At 39.5% G+C, this 26,214-nt stretch overlaps 1 protein-coding gene across 1 annotated transcript in view; it reads left to right on the forward strand.

Moving 5' to 3' along the window:
* Positions 1–26,214, forward strand: part of DSCAM (DS cell adhesion molecule) — a 446,056-nt gene that overhangs the window by 40,843 nt on the left and 378,999 nt on the right. Inside the window, exon 2 of the mRNA XM_021527473.4 lies at positions 23,330–23,647. Within this exon, the coding sequence (XP_021383148.3) occupies positions 23,330–23,647 (318 nt within the window). The remainder of the gene's footprint in view (positions 1–23,329; positions 23,648–26,214) is intronic.

Here is a 26,214-nt window from a genome sequence, read left to right on the forward strand (position 1 = left end):
ATTTAGGTAAAGGTGAACTTTGGCTGGTGACTCACTTGCAAAAAGTGATGTTGCCTTAAACAGCGTGAGGAAAAACTCTCTAGAGAAAAATGTCTTGTTTCTACAAGGGAAAAATCTATAGGCTGACAGAAAGGTATTACAAATTTGCATACCTGCTCATTTTAATGAGGAGAGGAAGCACCACACTTTATAGATGACAGAATGGGGCAGGTGGGGTGCACAGGGATGGGTGAGGGCTCCTGACTCTGGAACACACCAATAGCAGTGCCTGGGGAGCTTTCAGTGTGGGGAGCTGCATCCCACTCTGCCCACAGAGATCCTTCAGCCTCCCCATGGCATCTGCAAAACCAGACCCACATCCCTGGCCAAGGGCACCCCGGATGGGAGAAGTCTCTGGGTTTCCCATACTTATAAAAGCAAAGCTAAAATCTTCATTTTTTTTCTTCCCTAGCCAACAGACTGGCACTTTCTTCTCTTAATTGTATTTTCTACTGAGGCTTGCTGCAGGTATAACATGTCAAAACTTTGTTTTTAATGAGGAAAAACTATTTTGATGAAATTCTGATTCAACAACATACACAATAAAGTTGCACATTTTTTTTATATCACCAATTTAAAAAACTGCAATGAAAATCAGAGCAGATGAACTCTTACATGTGCTTTCAAAATAAAGCTAGCAGTCTCCATTGTGCTATCTTTAATACAAACGTTATTTTTTTTCCTAGTCAGAACAAAATTGTTCTGCATAATTTTTTATTTTTTTTTTTTCCCGAGAGAAAAAGAACATTTTTCCTTTACACCCTAATTTGGGGAGAAGAAGAGGTAATTTTAAAAGTTGTTATTGCCTCTTTCATTTTTAAGAAGATTTCTTTTCTGAGCAGCTTCAGGCCTTCTGAACACACTTTTATGCTTATTTTCCCCCTAAGATTCATTTATTTGTTTTAAATGTATTTTATTTCTTGCTTGAATGTTGCTGACTGGCACTTTTGGTGCTATGGCTGAAATGAGTGGCACCAAATTTGCTTGAAATTCCATGGCTACAAACATAAGGAGCAGCAGCCAGGTCTCCATCACAGCAGCCCTGAATGTCTCCAGAATTATTGCTTGAGCACTCTCTTGGGTAAGATGAGCAAAAATTGGTTTAAAATATGTTTGCCACTCATTTTCCCAGCAAAGCATTGAGGCTGTGCTTGGTGGTGGTCTTGGTTTTATTTTTTGAGGACATTTAGAGTTGTGCTTGAGAAATGACAGTGAAGTAAATATTTTGGAGTTAGTTCTGTTGGCCTGATCTGGAATTCTGATCTCTTTTAGAATTTCTGATAGAAATGCTGTATGCATCTTCATCAGCTCTTCTCTTGCCATGCTTTCATTTTCACTCCCCTCCAGACCATATTTCCTCTTCTTTTCTTCCGTTTTTTTTCCTTTTCTTTCACCTTCTTCCCTGTCTGCTCTGAGCTTAAGATCCCTCCTGCCTCCTGATGAACCTGCAAGGGAATGAAAATGGGTGAATTTTGAGTTCTTTATAACACAGTAAATGAAATGATGGACATGAGGAAGGAAATTTGATTACTTTTTGTGAGTGAACTTCTGAGCTAAGAAATAGGAGGTGAATTTCATTTTACAGAAGAAACATTAAACATTTCACCAGGGCCCATGGATTTATATAAGTCTTATTCCTTTATGTATTCCCTGACCTCATCTTCTTCCACCAATCTCCTCCTTGCTCCAGCCTTTCCCCTTGGTCTCTGGGGAAAGATTTTGGGATTCCTAAGGCTGATCTTGCAATTAAAAACTGGGGTGAATAAAGCCCTCAGTGCCTCAGCCTTGTCAGATGAAGGTGCCCAAGTGTTTGGCAGCCTTTTCCTGTAGACATTCAGCTTTCACTTCAAAGTAAACACGTTTCCAGGTGAACATCTTCATCTGGAAGTTATCCATGGTTAGAGATTCTCCTGGAAAGAGGACACAGCAAGCCGTGGTCCTGATGGCAAATTCTTTCTCCTTGTAAAACACCTGCTCTGCTGTGCATTTGTTTTGGGTATTTTTTTTTTTTTTTGTCTTAATTCCTTCCTGGAGGGTTTTGCACTGTACTGAAGGACTGTCAGCTCCACACAGCCCAGATTTAGTACCTTTCTGCTTCTTCTTTTTTTTTATTATTATTTCCTAAGTTAAATCTAGCACCATTCTGATCTTTCAGAGCTAAACATAATGAAAAAGAATAAATCTGTTCAGTTACTGTCTTTTGGTTTCAACTACTAGAAAATGAAGGCAAAATAAAAGTCAGTTTTGGCAAAAGAACTGTAGCTCTAACAACATGACACTATTATTCTACTGTACTGTTTATTTCCTATTAAACACATTTATTCTGTTTTCACCAAGTACCTATTTCTGTTTAAGTCTTTCCTGCAGTCCTGTGTAAAATCTCCATGTTTTACAACATTTCTCTAATGTCAAATGCAAAAATATTTGATTTTTTTCTGGAACATTTGGCTTCTAAATCAGTCCCTGTGTTTTGTCTGTTCATACTGAGAGGAGAGTTGCTGGTTTACACCTGTGAGAGAGCCTGCTATAAATATGATCAATAGCTGTTTGCATCCTATTATTTTTATTCTAGGCACATTCCTGTGGTCAGGATGTCAGATTCAGTGTAATGTGGTATGTTGTCTAATCAATAGTAATAATGATAAGACAGCTTTTTATCCTGATGGCAGCTTCATGGGGGGATTTGGAAACCATTTGTTATCTGAATGGTGATATGAAACCCTAACATTAATGCCAACAATGCTGCATGTTCCCTCCAAGTTTTCAGTGCATTTTGTCACCTTCCATTAAGTTTTATCATGTCATGCAGCTGCACTTTGAAGTGCTTTACTTGTTCCTACATTGAGAATTTGAGGCAGAAGGATGTATTTCAGCTTTCCCTGCTGCCAGTGCATTGCAGGAAGCATCCAACTTTCCTCGGAGTTGGGGTCTAATTGCTGCTTATTAAAAATAATGAACTATCTTACAAGTTGTACTTTTCTGCTGCCGATTTAATTAGTGTTCACCTCTCCCCCCCCCCCCCCCTTCCTTATTCTTTCCCCCCCTCAACTCCTTTGCTAGGCTGACAGAGCTGAGAGGAGGGAAACTGAAGCAATTTGAAACCTTGTTAGAAATTTATGAAGTGCTAAAATGTTTTATTCCCAGAGGCTGGTTTGCCAGCTGTCACTGGTAAGCCATTCGCTGCCTGTGCTAGCAGGGGGAGGCAGCAGGCCACAGCCAACACGAGCGTGTGCATCGTTTGGCAGATTATACACTCTGTAATTAGCAGGAAGTAGAGTGAAACTAATTATTTTTCTCCTCAATTGGGCCAATGACGTTTGAGAGGAGGACGGATGTGGTGGTGGATGGGGAAGTTGTGGCGAGGACATGGATTCCCTCCTTTCCCTGCTGGCTGGGCTGCTGGTGACCCCGCTTCCAGCTGGGAAAGGCAAGGAGAAGCACCTTTGCCTGGCTCCCAGCAGGAGAAAAGCTTTGGGTTTGCTCTGCAAAGCTTTCCTGGTCGGAGGGAATGATCCCTTTTGCCTGTGGAAAAGCTGGGCAGGGTTTGGTGTCTCGGGTGTCCCCTCGAGTGATGCTGTGTAGGGCAGGATACAGGTCTTGAGAGAGGAGGTGATTTTGTGTCCTCTCACTAAAGACTCCTAAATGGCTGATTTGGCTACAAAGTGCACTACCAGTAGGTTCTATCCAGGAAAGTCTGTTTGGGAAAAAGGGATAAGCAGTCTATTAAAATTTTCAGTTTTAATTTCCCAAACTAAAATGAAAATCTGTCTGCTTCCATCTTACAGTTCTCCTTTGCAAGCAATGCAGCCACCCCTTACCTGCACATATGAGCTGCAGCCTGGAAACCAGATCTTTTTTCTCTCCCCTCTAAGGCTGACCTTTAAAGTTCATTTCTATCTGTGCATTTCCAAGGGAAGACTTTCACAAGGTCACTTCAAAGACCTTATTATTTGAGTGGAGTCACTTGAAGTACAGTGCACAAGAAGCATACTGCTAGAATATGAACCACTAGAAAATGCATTAAGGGCATTTAGAAACATAAAAATAGCTGCTGCTTTCTGTCTTTAACACCAAGGGAGCTTCAGTGTTTTAAAAACACCAGCTTTGGCTTTTTGTTTTGTTTCTTTCCTACAGCCTGATAAAACTGTTGCTTTATATTTTACATGCTGGGCCTAGATTCTGTTCTCCACCTCCTGTGTCATTTGGTCAGTCCTTTAATTAGACCAAGAAGAGTGTATTGGCTTTTTATTTTACCGTTTAAAAAAAAAAAATTACCTTTTCTTTTTATTTTTCTGTTGCCCCACCTTCCATTTTGTGATGGTCCCTTGAGTTTGTTACTGATCACGTTCTTAACAAGTCTAATGACAGTCCCTCAGTTCCCTCCCTCAGCAGATAATTTCTGTGCCTAACTGCTGTTAAAGTTAGTAAAAGCCTAATGTGTGTAGCCTTATTATTTTCTTCCCCTCATTTGGTTTCAAAGTCTTTTCTCTTCATTATGCAAAACAAGAGCGAGGAAGTTCTTTTCAGTGAAATGTTAAGGCCAGGAAGAAGTGGGTGTTTATGTGTACTCAGGAAGGGAATTCTACAATAACAAGGCATTTTAGTGTCAGCTGTGTATAAATGAAAGTGGATGTTCCCTGTAGACAATGCACATCCTTTAAGAATGAGCTATTTGTAAAAAATAGGTTGTTTTTTTTTTTTAAACAATCATGTCTTCCTCAACAGCATTAGGTATTTCTTCAAAATAACAATGCTTTTGTGTGAGAATTGTTCATTTAGGTTGACTCTACATTGCAAAATCACAAAGGAATCTGTGTCTGGAATGCATCAGATGTGTGATGCTACATTTGCATTGGGGTGATGTTTACTGGGCCTTCAAAAGGCAGGAACTAAAAGTGTGCTTCAAGACTCTTGACTTCTCCCTCTTTTCCTGCCAGCTCTTTGTGCACATCCTGAGCAGCCTCGCTCATGGAGTGCCTGGTTTTCAGCTACCAATGTTTGTGTTCCCAGGGCTGCAAAGGAACCTCGAGGTTCCTCAGCACTGTGGGCAAACTGAGTCCTGCTTCAGGCAGGAAAAGGGAGTTTTGTGTCACATCCTCTCTCAGACACCTTTAAATTCCTGTGGTGCCTGATGCTCTTCGGACACAGGTGGCATGGAGAGTGGTGGCCAAGCAGGGACTGATCTTCCTGCAGCAAATCAGGCAGTAATTCAGTGCAGGTACTGCAAAGCAGGCTTTAAAACTGTTTTTGTGGTAGCAGGATGGCTCAGTGGTTGCAGATCTTTTTGCATGACCAGAGGTGCACGTCCCTGGCAGAAGGGGCAGTGCCCCCACTGGAGTTTGCAGCTGCCTTAGTCCTTCCAGTAAATAATCATATAATTCTTAAAGTTTTTTGCTCATCTGCTTCCATTCCCCTCCTTTACACTAGCCCCAGATACTTCATGTAGACCTGAGAACAATGTTGCTTCTGAGTATTTTTTCCTCTCAGATAGTTTCTCTCAGACTGCTTCTTGTGAAGGAACTTTCTGGTCTCTGCTGCAGATTGTTAGGCTATCTGAGTAGGTTTTCATCCCCTGGTGGGACTAAAACATGCATTTACAATTGTAATAAATACTGCACTCTATAAAAAAATATTCTGTAAACATATGTTTTCTTTAATAATGAGGTCTACAGCAAACCAACTGAGATTAAGGGTGTTCCATATATTTATTTCTCTTTTATTGTTCTTGTACTTGACATGTTAATGAATCATCTCACCATTCTAATGAAAGTTATCACACATGAGGTTTTCAGAAAGTCAGAATGTAGTTCCTGAATCTGCTGTTTATTAACATTCTGGAATCCCCATAAGCTCTTATTTTTTGTCATGAGGGTTACCTGTGTTTTGCTAAATCCAAATTTAATCTACAAATAATACCAATACTATTGTATGCTGTAAAACTGTACTTAGATGTCAGCCAAATACAGATAATGTAGAGAGCTGTTACTGCTTGCACAGGCCTCCCTGGGAAATCTGGGCTATTTTCTTTCTGATCATTTTTTAGTTACCTGCATGTAAGATCTGTTCTCCAAATTTAGCATTTCAGATCAAGACATCATCTGAGATGCTGGGAAATACAAGCCACCCCCAAAGCACTTCTAGGACTCATCTGATATTTTATGTATTTTTAAGAGGGAGAAACTAATTATGCTTCTAACAGTGAAAAGAATCAGCTTGGTGTAGTGCTTGTGATCTGTGTGGCATAATTGGCTTTTCTCCCACCAGATCAATTGGGTTTGTTTATTAGTGAGTGATATGCACAGGATAAGGATCCCAAGGAACATGGAAGAAAGAAGTTATTTCCAGTCTTCTTAAGGAGAAGGAACTTAGAATTTGACTATTTTAAATCCCCTGTTTTGAACCTGTTATATAAACAACAAAAGCATCAGGTTTCTATATAATGGAATCACAGAATGGTTTGGGTTGGAAGGGACCTCAAAGCCCATCCAGTGACACCCCTGCCATGGCAGGGACACCTCCCACTGTCCCAGGCTGCTCCAGCCCCAGTGTCCAACCTGGCCCTGGGCACTGCCAGGGATCCAGGGGCAGCCCCAGCTGCTCTGGGAACCTGTGCTAGGGTCTGCCCACCATCCAAGGGAGGAATTTCTTCCCAATATCCAGTCTAACCACACTCTGGGTTTGAAGCCATTTCCCCTTGTCCTGCCTCTCCATCCCGTATAAAAATTCTCTCCCCATTTTTCCCGTGGCTTTGTGAGCCCAGCGAGGCTCCCCTGTCCATTCTCAGCCTGCCCAGGTACCTGCCCTGTGTCTGCACAGGGGCATCCATCCCACTGCTGGGGATTTGTTCTGTTAAATGATGCAAAAAACAGCTCTGATATTTGTGTGCACCTTGTTCAGGATGGGGAGGTGCTTTGCTGGTGACTGATGGACTAGAAAAACCTAAAAATACCTTCTTGCTATTGTGGTTCTTCTGCAGACTGTTCTTTACAGTGGCCTTTTGTTTAATTCAAACACAGAACCACTTTATTTTCCCATTTTCAGGGCTGATATTCTGGGAGTCTAAAAAGAACACCTAAGCTCATGAAACCTGATACAAAGGTCAATTTAAGCCCATCCTCCCAAACAAATCCGTGCTGTAATTAAATGTGCAGTACTTGAAGCTTACCCTACTTGTTACTCTTTTTTTTGTTGTCTTGATTAAACATGACAACAGATCAATGAGAGAGTTAAAACAGGCCATTAAAAATGGGTGCAGCCTTAAGCCAAGTATTTGCTTCACTATAAAATAATAAAACAACCCAAAATGTTTAGATTGTTTTTAATGGGACAAATCTAGATGTGAATTATATAGGAGATGGGATGTTTTGGTTGGATGGCATATATTTTAAAATTATTTTATTTTAAAGCCAGAAACCCTAGTGCAATTCAAGAGGGATTTTACCAATCAGCTCATTGTATTATTTTTTCCAGTTCATGAATGGAAATGGCTCAAGATGATCATAATCAATAAAGCCAGATACCTTTCTTTAAAATCTGAGTGAAGAAAGGAAGAAATGGAAAGATGAAAAAATATTGCTGGATAAACCCCCACAATTTCTCTGCTACATCAAGTTCTGAATTAGGAAATGCAAAGAGGCCCTAGGGATACCTTGGTATCAGTCTATGCCCTGAACTCAACTGGTGCTGCTGCACAATCTGATATTTCTACAGATTACATAAGGTCTTTTATTTGATTAGTGTGTCCTTTATGTCCTGTCCCTTTCACATTCAACTTGTGGGTGAAATAAGATTTGGAAGTCAGTATATTATTTTTTTTTTCACTGAGTACTTCTGGACTTCTGTTTTATTTATTTTGTTCTTCTCATGTTACATTTTCAATGATGCATTGAAATACTAGTAAGGCCACAATTGGGACTTGATCCCCTGAGAAATGTTAGATACAGAAACAGCTCTATCAAAAACCTGTGCAAGACAGTGATGTTTGCAAACCTGCTGTCCTGATGATGGACACAACTGACTCCTGTAGTTATCCTTTGAACTGCTCATGAAATAAAAGCATTTACAAATACTCAGGAAATTTAAAAGCAGATAGAATCCTTTCTCTCTCGCTTCTGCTCTCTCATGATTTGCTGCTTATCAGGTTCATGGGAGCAAAGGAATCTTACTCCTCCTTCCTCTGCCTCCCCTTTACCCCTTTAGTCAGGTTTGTGTGTCACTGTCACATCTGTTTGAGGTTGCTTCTGTATTTTAGGTATAGATTTGTGTGTGTGATGGGGTAGCAGCTTCCAATTATGGCTTTCCAGTCTTGATACTGATATTTAACACAGAAAGCAAGATTAAAAGGATAAATATTAGGATTTTTGCCACACACAGCATGACCTCCTCACGTCTCACATCCAGGCCACTGCAGTTGGCTTGGGTTCTGTGTTTGCAGCAGAATCACCTGCTAGAGGCTCAGGCAAAGGTTGATGTTTTGGTAACCATTTGGAACCAACATAGAGTTAAATAATAAAAAAAAGTAGTAATATATATGAGACACTTTAATTCCTGTTCGTATTCCTATTCTAGCACAAATGTCATTAAATTGTAATAGTGATTACACATAATGACTACTTGATACTTTGATTTTGCTCAGAAGATCCCTTTTATCTCATCATTATTTACACTTTAAACTCTGCTTCAGAATCTACATGGCTGTCAATTTGTATGATGCACATACTTAATTATCTCTGATTAGGAGCAGAAGTGTGTGTGGGAGAAACTATTTTGCCAAATACAGTGATTGTATTAAGCCTTAAATATTATGGTTTAATGTGACTGATGAATGAAAAAAAGGTGTATTTTCAGCTTGGTAGAGTTGGCTCATGAAGATGAGAGGTGAAAGGGGGGTGCTGTGGTTTGGAGCCCCTAGGGAAGGTGATTTTGTCTTGGTCTAGCACAGGAGATGCAGCTGGAATATTCCAAGAGGTACCAGCAACGCAGGAAATATTAGAGAAACACTTGCTTGAAACAGATTGTTTCAAGAAAAGGTTGAATTTTAGGAACTCTCTGCCCAATCTTTTCTTGTAGGATCCTTTATCATCTGCCCTACCCCAAAAAATTACTGTTAAAAAAAAATAATGTTGAGAAGAAGGACTAAGACGTACAGGAGAAAAAGGAAATATTTAAAGGCAAATTTGGATGTATTACAAAATGGATGGTTTCAAACTTAAAGATAGTGGGATTTTAAAAATGTGGGGGTAAGTGGCAAGAAATTCTCATGTAATTGGTGAGAATTTGTCTTCCAAGGGCGAAATCTTGAAGAAAAAAACATGTTAAATCCTGCAGTCTTAGAGAAAAAAGTGAAGGTGAAAGATAGAGAACCTAGAAAATTCCCAAATAACCTAAGTGTTTGAAAATGGGCATCTGGGACAAAGCATCTCAATCCTTAAGGAACTGATGCTAGAAAAGGAATTTAAGATAACTTTTTAAACTTCTGGAAATGCCAGACATCAGATGTGCCTTTGCTATTTTATTTTGTGTTCCTAATGTCACAGGTTTTTGTTGTCTTACAGGACTAAGGTAGAGAATTATAAGTTATCAGGCCTTAAAGAACAAAGTTTTTTAGATCAGATAAATAAATGCAACACACTGGGGAAAGAAATCTGGCAGACTTAGAAAAGGAAAGTTGTGCTTGGCAAATTATTACAGATTTTTTTCTTTGAGGGAATCGAAGCAAGGAGAATGGAGTCAGTATAACATAACGAGATCTTTAAAACAAGTTCATCAAAATGTCATATCAAGCAGTATGGAAGAAAGATGCCATGGGGTAGGAGAGGTCCTCATGTAGATTAATGATAGGCTAGGAAAGAAATAGGAAACATATAATTGATTTTCCTGCTGGAGAAAAAACACTGTCAGTGATGGTTTCACGGGTTGGTGACATAAATGAACTGAGGAAGGTTATAAATATTAAAATCTTCTGATGGAACACTATTCAAGAGACCCCAAAATGCACAGAAGTGGAGCTGCAAAGAGTTAGAAAAATCATGCAATAATGAGGAATAAAATTACAATTGTGGAAGAAAATGAGTGCAGAGCACTGCAAACAGCAAAAGTAATTCTAGTTATTTGTGTGATATTGGCTTAAAATTAGCTGTCACCACTAGGGAAGGATTGTGACAGACCTTCCCTAAACATCCTTTTTCAGCCACTGCTGGAGCACAGGTGATGGGTACTTGGACATTTGGAATAACACCCTAATCTACTGTTGTACAAAAGAAAAGGTGATTTATTAAAAAAAAAAAAAATGGAACTGTACACTGAATAATTATTTTTCCTTTCACTAAGATTTATGTTGAATGTTGTCATCCTTCTCCCAAAAGTGATAACAAAATAAATGATTTTGTGCAGTTTCTCTCAAGACTTGGTCTCTGTAAAGTGTTCCCAAAGAAAACTGGAAGGGGACAGGTTTGTTTAAGCTGAACTGACACCAGTGGGGTCAGAAATACTTTCCTTGGCTGCAAGGAGATGCAAAGACTTTATTTCATTTCACTTCAGAGAAAAAGTGATACATTATTTTTTAAAAGTGTTGGAAAACACAATTTTGCTTGGGAAATTGGGAAAACACAATTGGGCTTGGGAAAGGCCCAAGCTCAGGTTGCCACTGGCATTTAAGTGTTCAAATTTCAATAAAGTTCAAATAATGCTGGTTTTTGCTGTTGGTCTTTGAGGCTTGTGATCACCTTGATGTGACACAGAAATCCTGATGGGGGGAGAAGATGTGAACCAGGATTTTCCAAGCAACAGCTCAGCAAGTTGTGTGTTTATTTTTCAGGTGAACAAAGAGGCCTTCAAGGCAAGTTAGTGTTGTGTTTTGTCAAGAGTATACAATAAGTAAATCTGTGTTATATACTCATCCTGTACCATCTTTATTTATTTAATTTATATTAATATTTATATTATTAATTTATATAATATTTCATATTATTTCTATTCTTCAACTGAGTAACATGCTGAATGTGCTATTTCCAAACTAAATGCTATCTTGGGATCATTCAGAATGTTAAAATACCCTTGGATAACTTATTTTTACATTTGTAGTGTCTCCCCTCCATTTTAGATGTGCTACTAATATTGAGCGATGTTGTTTTAATTTATAATGATAAGAATAATAAATTATATTTTTGAGATATATTTATAAATAAATTATAATTTTGAGATAGATTTAATTTCTACTTAAAACCTTTCCTTCTCCAGCAAAACCCAAATTCCTGTGATCTTGTCTCCCACTGAGGAAAAGAGTCCTCACAGTCCACTCATGGACAGTGTCTATTTTAAAATAATATTCATATACTTTTTTCTTTGTATACTATGCTGTATGAGTTATACAATAAGCCCAAGACAAAGAGAGTACCAGATTGCAGTTGTTAAGGCAGTGATCATTCCATAAATTGTCTGGTTTTGTTAAAAAACAAAATTAAATCCTGAAGACTTGTTTTCCATCTACCCTTTTTTAAAATCCTCTTTTCCTTTCCCCTTCAAATGCTAGGTATAGTAAAAAATCTCACTTTTTTTATTCTTTTTAATTAAGATTGCAGTAGCTTGTCACAGCTCTAGTCTTCTATAAAGATAGCCATGAATTCCAGGGCATTTTCTTTTCCTTTAATTTAGTGAGATGTAAACAAAAATCAGTACATCATGGTGATCTTGAAAGCAGCTTAGGAAAAAATGTGAGCATTGAACAAATTATAATACTGCTCCACATCTTCATTGTAAAATGGAATGATGGAATGGTTTGGGCTGGGAGGGGACTAAAAGCTCATCTCATTCCACCTCCTGTCATGGTCAGGGACACTTTCCACTATTCCAGGTGGATCCAAGCCCCAGTGTCCAGCCTGGCCCTGGGCACTGCCAGGGATCCAGGGGCAGCCCCAGCTGCTCTGGGCACCTGTGCCAGGGCCTCACCACTCTGCCAGAGAAGAATTTTTTCCCAATATTTAACCTAACCCTGACCTCTTTCAGCTAAAGGCCATTTCCTATTTTCTGTCACTGCATGTCCTTATATTCCATGTACACTTAAATGATGTTGTAATATGCTGTTCTATGTTGTTTTGATGTCATGTGTGAGTTACTCTCTGCCTCTGTCAGTCCTGGGTTAATTTTCATTGTTAATACAGCCAAATCACTTTAAGAGCCTATCAACAATTCCATTATTAAAACAGTAACTCTCTACATCTTCTGTTTGCTCTGCAGCAGTGAGACTGCTCAGATCTGTTGGTGCTGGATGTTTGTGCTGAACAGAAGCAATTTCTATGTGGCTTTTGTGAGTTTCTCCTTATTTTCCTTCCACTCTCCTTTTTATTTTTTTATTTTATTTTATTTTATTTTATTTGGATGTTCACTGAGAGCCGTCCCCTGAGCAAGATGTGCCCTCTGCACTCCTGGGCTGGTGCTGGCTTTGGGAAGGGCTGCCCTTGTTCTGCTGCTGTGACTCAGCCCCAGCCAGCCCTGGCTGATGTGCCAGGCAGGCTGTCAGCAGGAATTCAGTCACACCCAGGGCTTGTCCCCACGGCTGTGGAAATCCAGCAGGGATTTTAGTGCAGCAAAACGTTTGAGATGTGCTGCCTGTTCTGCAGAGGCTTGAGAACCCCCACCAGACAAGGAAATCCAAATGCCAGGTGGATCTGTGGTCCTGGAGGGATTTCTAATCCACAGAGCCATTGCTAGATCCCACGTGTCATCTCCCTTCAGATTAATGTTCAGGGTGTGTATTTTCTTGCCTGTGACTCAGGAATTTCTTCCATTCCTGCATTTTCATGTACCCTGACCTCTTGCTCCTCTGCAGATTTGGGGAATAAGGATTTGCTCTTGCATAAATCACCTGCAGTTAACTTGGACATGAAAGAAGAAGAATCATGGTGGGGAAGTGGGGGGCAGTAAACGTAACACCTCCAGAAAGGAATGTTCTTATAGCCCGATATTATATGAAGTTTGGTGCAAAAAATGCATCACACTAATATTAAATTTTGTCCTTGATGTGCTGGTGGTGAATTTGGACTGTTAAGACTACAGTTTCTCTTCAACATTTCCTATCTAGGAAATCCAGTAGAGTTCAGTGCTACTCATCTCTTTAGCAATTTCTGGAAGAACTCTGTTTTTCAGGAAGTGCTACAAAGGTTGCTCTGCTTCTTATTCCTATGATGGGCAGGTTTTGCATTTTTCTTTAGCAGGGACTACATAATGTGGTACCTAAATGGTGTCAGTGTTGGAAATACTGTGCCACCAAAGCTTTCACCAAATTCTCCCTGCATTTTCTTTCAACATCCAGTGCATTTAGCAATGTTTGTGTGATTTCTTGCAGTAAAACCTCGTGTTTTGTATGCCAATGGCTGCCAGCATGTTTGAGATTCTCCTGCTTGTCCGTGTTGTGGAGCTCACTGATGGTGTCTGGGTAGAAGCTGTGCAGGCTCAGCCAAACCCCAAACCTCCATTCTTACCTTTCCCTTGGGGCAATATTGTTTTCCCTCAATCCATCCAAGAAAAATAAAGTTTTTTTTCCCCCAGAGTGGCTCAGTGTGGGGGAGGAGTGGAACACAACCAGGCATCATCCAGATCTCCCCCTCTGCTTTCCTTTCCCCTTCTCTCCTGTCATAGTTTTGGAGCAAGAGCTTTCTGTGGTGTATGTTCAGCCCCGTTTGGATTTACAGAAACTTTGAAGGCACACAGTTTTCAGCTGTGACAACATCTGCATGCAGGTTGTAGATGCAGGAGCCTGTGGAACTTGCCATCATTACAAGTGAGAATTCCTGCAGGCTTCCTGAGGGCAAAAATTGCATTATGGAATGGTTTGGGTTGGAGGGGATCGTGAGGAACATCTCACCTTCCACTGTCCCAGGCTTTGAACTCTTGCAGCGATCCAGGGGCAGCCACAGCTTCTCTGGGCACCCCGTGCCAGGGCCTCAGCACCCTCACGGTAAAGAATTCCCCCTAATATCTCATCTAAATCTACTTTCTTTCAGTTTGAAGCCATTTAGGTGATTTATCTTTTGTGGGCCACTTTTGTAGGTACTCAAAAGGAATAACAGTGTGGGATAATGGAGCTGAGAGGTTGAGGTTTAAAAATCCCTTGACATTTTGGGGTTTTTCTCCTTCTTCAGTTTCCTAGCTGGGTGGTTGGCAGGATTGACCTTCTGAGAGGGTCGTTCTGGCAGTAGGGTTCACTCACTCACCACAAGCAGAAAAAACCCAAAGGATGAGGTCCTGCCCCAGAAGGGTGTCCTGGCTGTTCCCTGCATCCAAATGAAAGAACTTCCAGGTTCTGGCTTGCATGAGAGGCAGAGTCTTCATCTGGGATGTGGCAAAGGGGACAGACAAGTCACCAGACTCAAAATGTAGCTGACTGCTCTTCTCTAAAGCATTCTTCATGGAACTTTGTGAATCATCCTGACAATTATTTTCACTGAAAATTTTTATTTATTTTGCTTTCATTTTTGTGTGGAAGAGATGATCTTTTTAAATTTTTCTCCTTCCTGGACAGGTCTAATAAAAAGTATGCTTGGCTTTGCTGTTTACTTGTAAAACTCTGTTGTCCCATTAGGATGTGAAGTTGGTGGCCACCAGGACTCTCTCAGAAGCATTAGGTCAACTGCAGCACTTCGAAAACAAGCCCCAAATTTAAACCTGTTAAATCTCAGCCAATAAAACATTGAAAATAATGACTCTGCTTATGGAAAAAGACATAATTTTATAGACCAGTTAACAGAAATCTATGCAAATATGGATTAATTAAATTTTTCAAAAACCTGAGAGACATTTAATTATCTTTATTTCTCTTTTTCATAATATATTTTTGAGAGAAAAATAAATCTGAGGCTCTTCTCTAATTTCTATTTTACTGCTTTTGGTGTTCTTGCTGTATGTTCTATATGATAGGAATGAGTGGAATTTGTTTTTTGGGTTCAAGAAGCACAGATGCATATTTTTTGTCCATGGATTGATGGTTATCTGGGGATTTTTGGTTTGGGTTTTTTTGGTTGGTATTTTTCTTTAATCACAAATTATTCCCGTTTAGCTGATTAAAAGCTCCCATCACTTGCATTTATTGCATTTGCCACTCTGCATTTGTGCACTCCAACAAAACCCAAACTTCTCTCCCTGCCTTGTGAGTTCTGCTTCTTTTTATGGTTTCACCTAAGAACCTTTTCTTTTAATTGTGGAAGCCTGCTTTGATTTAATGGAAGTTTCTGTCCTCTGAGAATGATAATGTAATGCTGAGTGCTTTTTTCCCATAGTGATTATTATTTGTGGGCAAAACCAACTGCATACTTAATTATCCTCATTAGTGGTTCTGATTTTGAAACTGATTTGAACGAGTAACCCTTTGGAATAAAAGGTTGAGCACTGGCACATTGAATCAGAGTAGCAATTTGAAAAAGCATCCTTTTTTATTGGTTTTTTTGATGGACACAGCAAATTTATATTGTTGAACCCTAAAATACTGGCTACTCTTACACAACATACAACATGGGAAATAGTTCTGCATTTTGAGATTTTAAACTGTGAGAAGAATTGTGCTGTCCTTTCTTGACTTGACTTAAAACTGTTGTGGGTGGTGGTGCTCAATTGGTGTTTTTATAATTGTATTAGTTTAATATCTCCATGTCTTTGCTAATTATATTTTTATTATCAGATCATTTTGGGCAATTGATTTAATTTTGTTTTCATATTAAAATATTTTGATTTCAGCATTATCTCATAGTTCTTCTTTAGGTCTTTCACTATTCTTCATTTTAATAATTCATTTTAATAAGACTTTCTGCAGAGTCTGGTCAGAGCATCTTTATCCAGTGCTGTTTTCCTGTTCTTGAAGTTACTTATTCTGCTTCCACCTGAAACTTATTCCTCGTGTGAGCTGTGTTTTACCCTCCTTCCCCTCAAACAATGAGCAATGTTAAATCCCCTCCAATTTAGACAAGCAAAAAAAATCCCTGTCCAGAGCCAGAATCAAAGCCAAGTTGTAAAAGTACATTTGCTTTACCCTTGCTCTAATAAAATTTATAATATTTATCAACCTTGTGTGCTAGTCATTAGATAAAACCCCTAGAGGGAGACACGATCACAGATGGATTATTGTAATGCCTCATCACTCTGATCTTTCCACAATAGCTGCAGTAATTTCTCTAGGTCACTTTGCATAGCCTGTTACTGGATAATTGAGTAGTGATAATAACATTCTTGTTTGTAAGTGTCTAATCAGGTTTTGATTCTTTTCAAATAGGGGCTTTTTTTTTCAGTTCATCAAGGGGAGATGTATTGGAGGAAAAAAAGGCCAATTTAGCCTCCTTTTTTTTTTAATCTCTCTTTTTAAAATCTCATTCATGGTGATCCAGTATAGAATCTTGGAAAAAAAAAATAAAAATCATCCTAAATAGTGACACAGCTCATCAGCATTGCACCCTCCCACCCACCCAGGCTCTCTCTCCCTCCCTGTGCTCTGCACTGAGTAATCAGCATATTTGTGATTGCATTTGTAATGTTTCTACTGGTTTGAAAGGCACAGCAGTGCATTCAGAAATGTTTCATTTATCAGTTCTGTGTGTGTGTTTATGCAAAAAAGGTTATCTTAGTATTCTGTATTGTTTGGATGTCAACAGGGTAATTAACCTGTAGTATGATCCTGTTAATTCAGCTTCCTTAAATACAATTTGTTGTTTAGGTGGCTTCAGCCATTTTCCTACAAAAGTTGGTTTGGATATTTTTTTTTTTGACTGCTTTTTAGATTAATTCCATTAAATTGTCTTACAAGATATTTGTATTTACAGTGAAAAATCAATATTTTATTTTCCTCGGTTAGGGAAGACTTCAATATTTTTCGCTGACCATATGAAAAATGAGACTTGAATTCTCACTTTAATTTTTTTTTTTCAATTGTTTTGCTATAATTGGGTCTTTTGTTTTCTCTGGGTCTCTACCTCATATGTTTTCAATGACTGTGGTCACAATGATGTTGTCTTACCTGCTTTTACTCTGATTTCAGGCCAGTGAAAAAGGAGCTGTCTGGCTGATAGCAGATCTTTCAAGAGATATGAGATCCTGGGGAGTTCTTGAGTCTTCACATCCTTCTGACTCCCACCTGTCTTCTCATCTTTCTCTTCCATTTTGCCAAATAATCTCTTATTTAATCTCTTGCCTTATTCCCTTTCTCTTATTTAATGTCTTCTTTTGGGGACGAAAGGAAACATCTGGTGTGGCTGTTGGGATGATCCTGTGCAGGGCCAGGAGTTGGATTTGATGATCCTTGTGGGTCCCTTCCAACTCAGGATATTCCATGATCTTTGTCTTTTCTTGCTCTGATTCTACTAAATGTTCTTATGCGCCGCCACCCGCACCAAAACAAAAGAAAATCAACGAAAAATCCCCACCCTATTTTTGAATTTTCTGAAGCCTGGAGATGCATTTAGGAATTGCTGGTGTGAGGACAGGCAAAGGCTGTGATGCTTTAGACTCATCATGAGCCAGACAGGCTGAACTCTCTGCACGTGTCCAAAAATGTAGGCAGCAAACATCCACCCAGGAGCTAAAAATGTTGGGGCACCTCTGCTGAACTTCTCCAGTTAACTGAGAAGTTCAAGAAAGTTGGGAAGTTGTCCCAATCCCTCCCTATCTGCTGGAGGTGGAGGACCAAGGGAAGTGAGTGATTTACCCCATCAAGGCAGGGTCTCAGCTGAGCCCAGGCTGTGTTTTTCCTACATTATCTGTGGAGAAGGCTCAAAAAACTTTTCTCCTACCCAAGGCATGGTGCCTCAGGCCTTTTAGGAAAAGGCTTCTTGCAGAAGGCATGCAGGATATTGATATTTTATTGTTTTTCTTAAACTTTGATTAGAGCTTGATGAGCTGATAAGAAAACACAGGTTCTTAGTCCCTAAAGCTCTTAAGTGTCTCATCTTGCTTGGAATCTGTTTGCAAAAATTTTTCCAAATGCCAGCTTTTTCTGGAATGTGTTGTCCCATCTTGGTAAAAAGGAATCCCAGGTGTCTGCCATTCCAATTCAGCACTAGAAGCTTAGACTTTATTGAATACTGACTTTTCTTTCCTTTATTTTTCTTTTTCTGTTTTTATTATACACCTTGGGTTTGCTTCTATGTTTCTTGTGTTTAGGCAGCTGTATTTAAAAGTGAGAAATTATTACTATTGAAGGTAGCACCTTATACAGTTCAATAAATCTGAAGGAAAACTTGATTGCTCCTCAGTCCCTCAATCACAACCTCACTGAAGTGAAAAAGAGGGGAAACATTGGTGTCCAAAGCTGTAGCAAACCTGCATTTGCACTGTAACACAGTTCAGGCTGTTTCTACAAACCTGCTGTGGTGCAGGAGTGCAGTCAACTGCTTAATGACATAATTTATCTTTTCTGTTTTGATTTTTATTTTAGCTAAATAATCTCAGTGGTCTCTTGGCTCCAGACTTTCACTTTGATTCATATCTTTTAATTTATCTATATAAATATTTCATGTTGGATTTGATTAATCAAATGGATGAGAAATAATTTTTCCCTTAGTTTGAAATTGTTATTCATTTAAGACCAAACTTTCCATTTGCAAAGACATTACAGGAACAGCATTTAGTCCTTGAAAAGGGTATGGAAGGTGAATTAAATGTAAGTAGCAATTAATTGTTCAGAAACATTTTATTCATATTTTTGATTGTGCTGAATGGTCTCTCAACCATATTTCAGTTCTTTCAAGAGCTGAAGAGAAAACTTGGGCTTCAAATGGCCAATTGCAGAATAGGGGAAGAGGGCTTTGGAAGAACATGAGGCCCAAAAAGACAACTTCAAAATCACAGAAGTGTTATTTAAACTTACTAAAAGATGAAAGAGCACATGATGAAAAGGAATTATGCACAACACCAAGGCTCAGCATTGCATTCTGGAACTGAGTTGAACAAATACAAAATTTTCTTTTGTTCCATGCAAGCTCCAGGAAAATTTTCACTTTTGGCATCTTTAGGGTAAATGTTCTTGCAGCTGAAGCAACCTGAAGGGGAGACAATGTGCAGGAAGGGAAGAGAACAGATGGTTTAATGGCTTTTGTGTTTCTTCTCTCATCTCTTTGTTGGTGCTGATCCCTTCTTGTCACCAGATCCCACACGGGGCAAGCCCAAGCTGGATGCAGTGCTGTCATTTAAATGTAGGATATTCTCTCTCTCCCACACCTTAGTGACATCCCCTTCTGCCTGGTGTGCTTCATGAAGCCTTGACAAATCCCTCATAGGCAGGAATATCACAGGAGGTATTGGCTAGGTCCTTGCAGAATTCCTTCAAATGCTCAGCATGCACACCCATAAGAGCTGGAGACCTGGAGGAGTGACCTGCCTGAAGAAAGGCCACCTCTTTAAAACCAAAAAATGCCTCCATTCTTAGCTGTGGCAATAGCTACAGGTGTTCAAATGCCAAACCCAGCCTGGATGTTCACAGCTGTGTGTCCATCCTGGTTCCAGCTGCCCAGCCTGGCTTGCAGGGCTCAGGTTCCCTGGCTGGGGGAGATCAGCTCACAGCCCCACTGAGCAGCTTGTAAAGAATCAGCTTGAAATCAGTTGAAAAGAGAGCTCTCAAATGCCAACAGGAATTTTGCATCTGGCTGATGTATTCAGCACTTTGCTAAGCACAGCAGTGTTGTCCCCCCTGAAAATCAGGATAAATTTCCTTCTCTATAATGCTTTTTCAGTTCCCCTTATTGCTTCGTATAGTAAAAACGTGGCAAACCCCAGCTCAGGGAAGAGATGATGATGTCTGGCTCCAGATCAGAAGGCTGAAGGATAGCTTTATTAAAAATATACTATATTACATGAATATACTATTTAAAGAGATGCTATCCTATTCTACATACTTACTTACCTATCTAACTCAAACTTGTGACTCTGCTGAGAGCCCGAGCCACAACTGGATCCATTGGTCACTGACCCCAAACAACCTTCACCAGAATCCAACCCAGCCATCCCTGCAGGTGAACAATCTCCACACCACATTCCACATGGGGAAAACAAAGCAGCAGAGATAAAGATTGTTTTCTCTTCTTCTCTCTGTGCTTCTCCAGAGGGACAGAATTGTGTCTCTCTGTCCAGAGAATGGGAATGGCACAGCTTCAACTACTTGAGAGTAAGGAACACTGATTGAATTTCTGAAAAATTTATCCACCTCCCTCCCCCTCTCCCCTCTATTTTTCCTTCACCCATACCCCTCTCCCCATTTTTTAGGAGTGAGATCCTGGCATCTATTGAGCCTCAGACTCCAGGAGTGCTTGTTGTCCTTTGATCTGAATAACTCTTGATGTTCTCCTTTAACCACTCAGCTGAGGACACAAATCTCTGCCTTCCTGCCCCAAAGTGCTTGCAGGTGCAGATTGTTTGTCACCTTTTCATTTCAGCTGGGGAACCTGAGAACTGCTAAGGTGCAGTCTTCCTCTTGTTTCCCTCAAGAATTATTGGTTTGGTAATAAATAACCCTCATTCAAGAAGAATCTTTTCTTCCCTTAAACTGTGAAATGATGTGATCTCTGTACAGGCAGTCACTCTGCTGCAGGAGTTTTCAGTCTGGTTCTGCCTAGGATATTATTTTCTCTTCTATGTTTGCCTTTTTTTCTTCTTCATTCTTCAGGTATTTATCTTTTCTGTTTTAGTTCCGTAACTTTCATCAGTTTCCCTGACTCTGAGCTGCTTCTGCTTTCTAAAAAATAAAGTTTTAAGTTGGCTAATATTCTATCATTAAGTAACATATAATTAATTACACATCATCTTTGACTTGTCTCAGTTTCAATTAGGTTTCAATAAATCATTTGTTCTGTCATTCAACTACTCCCTTTCTTCCTATGGAATGCTAAGGAGAAATATCTTTTTAATAAAAGCTTCTGAAATCCTATTTTTCTGATTGGATGTCTCCAACATGGCTTACACAGTGAATTCCTCCACAAAAAGCATCTGGGCTGTCAGCATTGTGTATAAGTGTGTGTATTACAGCACTATGATTATTTTCCAGGGATCTTGGTGTGTTTGTGGCTGCCATTAGGATGAATGTGTAGCAGATGCTGGCTTAAATTGAAGCACTATTGTACTGGCTGATGGATGCAAAGTTTGTCAAAAGTAGTGAAAGCTTCTACAGGGGATACAAAGCAGCTGGAAAAATTCATTGTTATGTGCTGCTAGTATGAGTCTCTAGTTCAGCTGTGCTGTGATTGATTGGGAAGTTAGATTCTATGGAAGTGTCAAACAGAGTTCCTGATGGCATTCGTAATTTGGTATTTACCTCTTTGTTCTTGGCCAGGAAATCTACTGGATTTGCTTGAATATCTGCTAAGAAGCAGCACAGCATAATAAAAACTGGCAAATGTGAACTGTGTTTATTACTTCCACGTGAATATCTTGTTGGCCAATGGAAATTTAAATGCCCTGTTGATTGTTTCATTTGTATTTGTAGAGAAAAGCTTGTACAGCAGATGAACAATGCTAAATTGGTTTTTTTTTTTCAGTTCTCTATTATGTTACCAACAATACTGTTCCCTGCTTCAAAGTACAACTATAATTAGAAATGTGATTATGTAAAAGTGGCACCATCTTATTCGCTCCTTGTGAATGAGGATTCAGCTTCTTCCTGTGTTTCATCCTATTGTGCCTATTTTTGCTTTCCAGATGCCTCAGTTCCCCTTTGGGATTTCACCCACTAGGTGGAACTTTTCTTGCAGGGGATTTTATTCTGTGCTGGCACCTGCCTCATCTAAATGCAGGAGCTCAGCTCCAGAGTTGAAATTTCTCCTTTCTGAAGCTCCAAGTGCCTTTCAGCCTTCTCTGTGCCGCTCATGTATCTGTCTCCTGCATGCCAGGCATCTTTCCCTGTTGGAGAGGGTGTCTCTCTTTTTTTAATTTCCAGGGATTCCCAGTACTAATTTTGCTCTCCTTTGAGTCTCTCCTAATTGATATTTAGAATCAACACCTTCCCACCATGCATCTTTGCAAATTATCAAAAAAGAAGAGGAAAAAATAGTCTATTTTGTGCTCCAAAGTATCATAAAATGCAGTGGCAGAGTTAGACAAGAGAGTTCATGGCTTGGCATTGGAATTGCAAGTTCTTTCTGCAGGATGAAAGAATTTATCTTGTGCAAACAAAGGCTACCCTGAAATCTGTCACATCACTGCTCGCTGGGATCTCCTTCAGTGGGGCCACCTCTTCAAAAACTGACCCCTAACCAGCCTTGCTTTAGAAAATCCTGTCAGAATCCTTTGCATTCAAGATATAGTGAAACATCCAAATCTCTGTTTGTGTCAAGAAAAACTGACCTTTTATTTTTGCAAGTGAACCCTATATGCAAATACAAAGCAGATTGGTGGTCTTGGAATATATCCTACCATTTACTGGAAAACAAAAATCATGTGTTAGGCTTATCAGCTCTCCAACAGAGGTTGAAGAGCTTTAGAGGAAATGTTGGGGGGCCTTTAAACCACCTGGAGATGTCAATCCCTCCAGTGAGAGCTGAATATCTCATGGCAGAAGGGGCTAATCTGGTGCTCTGACTAATATTGACTCTTCCTAGTGATACAGAATCTTCAGTTTAAGTTTGGGAGTTGGACCCCATGGATTTGCATGGATGGCAGAACCAAGATTATCACAGGCACCTGGGTTTAGAAGTCTTTGCTAGAAAGACATGACCAAATGATAAAAAAAATGATAGAAAGACATGACCAAAAGATAAAGCATTTACTAAGCTGTATCTGTATTAAGTATAGACATATGTTACTATTAAGGAGTTACGGGAGGTTTCTTTTCACTGTTTGCTCATCTCCTTTTATGACTTTATAAATAATTTTTGCCATGGAAAGACAATAAAAATAAATTTAGGGATGCTAACAGCAACTGCCTGTGTCCAGGCAGAAATTTAGTCTCTGGAAATTTCATGAAGGCAGATTATGGATATATTTTTGCAGGCTGTATGAAGAATGCTGCCTCAGGAAGTGCAGAAGTGGGCAGATCTGTATCCAAAACACCGAAAGCGGTTTCTCAGTTTACTTTTGGGTGCAAACCACTCACTGTGTTTAACCTGGCACTATTTTCTTTGAAACCAAGAAACATTATACTATTTTATTTATTTATTTTATTAGAGCAGACGTTAGCATCCAGATTAGCTTTGATTACCTTCCCTGGGCGGGCGCCGCGTTTGACTTGGCGGCGTCGGTGTCGAATCGCGTCGCGCGCTGCTGAAATTCCTCAAGGTTTTCAAGGCCTGCTTTTTATTTTATTTTATTTTTCCTTTCTGTCTTGCAGTTTTCGGTGAAGAGCTACACGCCAGTCTCTACTTTGTCAATGCATCTCTGCAAGAGGTAGTGTTTGCTAGCACCACAGGGACTCTGGTCCCCTGTCCAGCAGCGGGGATCCCCCCGGTGACGCTCAGATGGTACCTAGCGACGGGCGAGGAGATCTACGATGTCCCAGGGATCCGCCACGTCCACCCCAATGGCACTCTCCAAATTTTCCCCTTCCCTCCTTCAAGCTTTAATAACTTAATCCATGATAACACTTACTATTGCACAGCTGAAAATCCTTCAGGGAAAATCAGGAGTCAGGATGTTCACATTAAGGCTGGTAAGTGGAATCTTTTGTTGGGTTCGCACAGGGTTGAGGAGGGAGGGAATTTGGGTGTTTCAAAGAGTAGCAGCAGATATCAATCAAGGGAGGTTGGCTAGAAGTGTAACCTCTAAACTCTAAACTATATTAAATAATATTCCTCTCCCTCTCCCTCTCCTCTCCTCCCCTCCCCTCATTATTTTGGTATTAAAAAGTTACTTTGCCAAAGATCAGTTGAGCACAAAATAAGGAGAAATGAAATTACAATCAAATCAACAATCAAACCATGCTTGCAGATTAAAGAACACATAAAAGTGTGAGAAGATGGATTTTGTACATGGGCTGGAAGAGAAGAGAAATGATTTGCCTAAAATCACACCCCTCCTCATTTGTGATCACTTGTGCTTTGCTTTGAGACAGAAATTTGTGTTCCCTGCAATGAAGCTGATGTTGGTCCATGGACAGTGCTTTCTCTTTAAGCTAAAATATGCAAAAGAGGAGGATGGTTTTGCATCTGTTTTCTGTACTGACTGGGTCAGCCAGTGGGGAGTTACAGAGGGATCAAAATCAGGCCTTTGTTGCAACACACAAACACGATTGCACAGCTTTTGAAGATTTTTGTCTAGCTGCTTCAGTTAATTAAAATATTCAAACAAACAAACAAAAAATTGTCTGGGAGCTGACCCTTGGAAAAAGCAAATCTGTGGAAGCTCTTTGATTTTGGTGGAGCTATGCTTGGTTTTTCTCAGAAGAGAGCAACCTTTCCTCTGGAGATTTGTCTTCACAGGAGTCTCACAGGGAAAAAAAAAAAAAACTGTGAAGAGTTAACAAGTAGATTTGCCTGAGACTTTCTTTTTAAATAATAAAATGCATTCTTTTCTTCTTAACAGTAAGTTAACATTTGGAGATCTGTAGTTTGTAGGCAGCTGGGAAGCTGCAAAGAATAAAAACCAGGTTTCTATGAAATTTGTGTCTCATTAAAATTTTAGTCTAGGAAAGTGGGTTTTCTTGCACAAGAAGCATCCAGTAGAAGCAAGTTATGTTATATATATGGGGAGTTCTATGATGATCTATGCTTCTTTTGAAATTATTTAGTTATCCATAAAGGAAATACCCTTGAAAATCAAAGATTCATATGAACACATTGTAACCAACTTTATGTTTGAATCTCCATTCTGGTTTTTCAGCTTTTAGTCTTTCTGATTTTACTGTCTTGGATTTGAGGGCAAGTTGTCTGGCAGAATTATATTTAGAGACAACATAATATTTATTTTTATCTTTGGATTTTTCTCCATTTTGTCTCCATACTGTGGCTCCATTTTGAACATCCTTTGGGCAGTATTTTTTTTCCAGGATTGCCTTCCATTTTTACATTTCTTAGATAAGCTAATGTGGGGATACAAAGGAGGCAAAACTTGCAGTGCTGCTGGCTAAGGCTCTGCTCTGCGTTCCTTTCAGTGTAAAACATTCATCCATGGAACTCCAAAAAAGACTTCTCCCTCTGCTTGAGAAATGAAGTTTGCAAAAATAAAAAGGACCTTGTAAAAGAACTTTGCTGTTGGTAGTGTAGGTGCTTGGCTCAGTATTTAACAACTCCTTTTTTTTTGCCAAGTCAAGAATGCATTCTCTACCTCTTTTCTTTTCTTTTTTAACCTTCTACCCCATTTCCACTCATTTCTCCACTTAATTCAATTTCTCAGTGAATCTGAGGTTTGGATAATGAGTTCCCTTCCTTCACATGAGCTGATGGCACAGCACAACTACCAGTGAGCATCTTTTCCAAGGGCTGTGTAACCCCTCAGTCACAGGAAAACACAATTTGGAGAGTCTTCTGTGCATGGCAGTCAAGTGTATTTTTTGCTCAGATGATAAACCCCAGATTGCTCAAATTTGAAATTAGAAAGTTCATTTCTTTATGTGGTGCTTGCAAAATATTTCTGTTCATGTGAAATCAGAAAAATATTTCAGACTGGCATGAATTAACATGGTTTTTGTGGTTTTTTTTTTTTTTTCCCCTAATTTTTTCCTTCCAGTTGCACTCCAACAGCAATTGGTTTCCTAAGAATACAGAAGAAATCAATGGATAATCTGGTCATAGCACAAAGACTAATATGGTCCTGCCCATTCTCAAAGTCAGCTTGAGAATGTCTGGAGCTCATTTACCCCTTTTCCCAGGAATATGGGCAACAGATAGAAAAATTCCAGCTCACAGATAATTGTAATTGTGGTTTTGCATGTAATTTGGGATATAGTGCAACATATATTCCCAAACTCCTCTCAAAAAAATGATAACCCTCAACCTGGGCACCCAAACCTAATCCTCTTCCATGCCAGTCCCACATGGGACTTAAAGTCTCCATTTTATCTTCAAGCTCTCCTGTGCAGTCATGGCAGTGAGGAGTGTATTATTTTTTTTTTCTTTAGAAAAGAGTGACATTCTCATATAAATTAATGACCTAGAGACTCGGGGTGTTTTTAAAAAAAATAGAAAAAGTAAAAATCAGCAATTAATTAATGGAAGCTGTCACAACCATGATTTGGAAATATCTGAGGAGCCTCGTAAATCACAATAATGTAAATTTTTT

This window comes from Lonchura striata, chromosome 1 (assembly GCF_050655825.1).
Source record: "Lonchura striata isolate lonStrDom1 chromosome 1, ASM5065582v1, whole genome shotgun sequence".
Classification (NCBI taxonomy): Eukaryota; Metazoa; Chordata; class Aves; order Passeriformes; family Estrildidae; genus Lonchura; species Lonchura striata.